Below are 640 nucleotides of genomic sequence, written 5' to 3'. Positions count from 1 at the left end.
GCACTGCGAGCTATCGGCAGGGCAAAGACCCCCGCTCGGCGCTTCTGGGGCTTCTGCTGAGGAAGGATGTGCATGGGGGCCGGGGGGTTCGCGAGCAGCGGGAGCTTGTGTTGGGATGCGGGGACACTCGTTGCTGAGAGGAGGACGCAGGGGGTGGCCCTGCTGTGGGGGCACGTGCGAGGACAGGGGGCTGGCACGCACGGGCTGTGCAGGCTGAGGATGGGGACGGGCCATGGCACCCCATACCTGGTAGACGTCGGGCACCATGTCGGTGGCGGAGCCCCAGTGCACACTGAGCTGGGAAGGCAGGGGCTGCCCCTCCTCGGAGAGCACACGCACATGCGGGGAGTCCACCAGCACCGGCAAGACACTCAGGCGCTCCTGCTCCAGCGGGTTGAACACCACCAGGAACCTGCGGGTGGGGTCACATGGGAATGGCCACCCCAGCCCCACAGCGTCCCCGGTGCCCCGTGCCCCACACCACCCACGGGTCCCACGCACCCCCCCACTGCTTCACACGGTCCCAGGTGCCCCCCTCGCTGCCCCCCACAGCCCTACAAGCCCCGGGAGCAAGGGAGGCAGCTCCTACCGGGGCGAGGCCTCCAGCTTGACAACCGTTCTCTCTGGGAGGGGGTCCTGG

General features: G+C 69.5%; 1 protein-coding gene across 1 annotated transcript in view; it reads right to left on the bottom strand.

The window, feature by feature from the left end:
- The window catches only part of MAN2A2 (mannosidase alpha class 2A member 2), an 18,866-nt gene that overhangs the window by 8,733 nt on the left and 9,493 nt on the right, over nt 1-640 (bottom strand). The window contains 2 exon segments of the mRNA XM_035902279.1: nt 232-412; nt 590-636. Coding sequence (XP_035758172.1) covers nt 232-412; nt 590-636 — 228 coding nt within the window.

Source organism: Egretta garzetta, unplaced genomic scaffold, assembly GCF_000687185.1.
Source record: "Egretta garzetta isolate BGI_Z169 unplaced genomic scaffold, ASM68718v1 scaffold689, whole genome shotgun sequence".
Taxonomy (NCBI): domain Eukaryota; kingdom Metazoa; phylum Chordata; class Aves; order Pelecaniformes; family Ardeidae; genus Egretta; species Egretta garzetta.
This window is presented reverse-complemented; position numbering and strand designations above follow the sequence as displayed.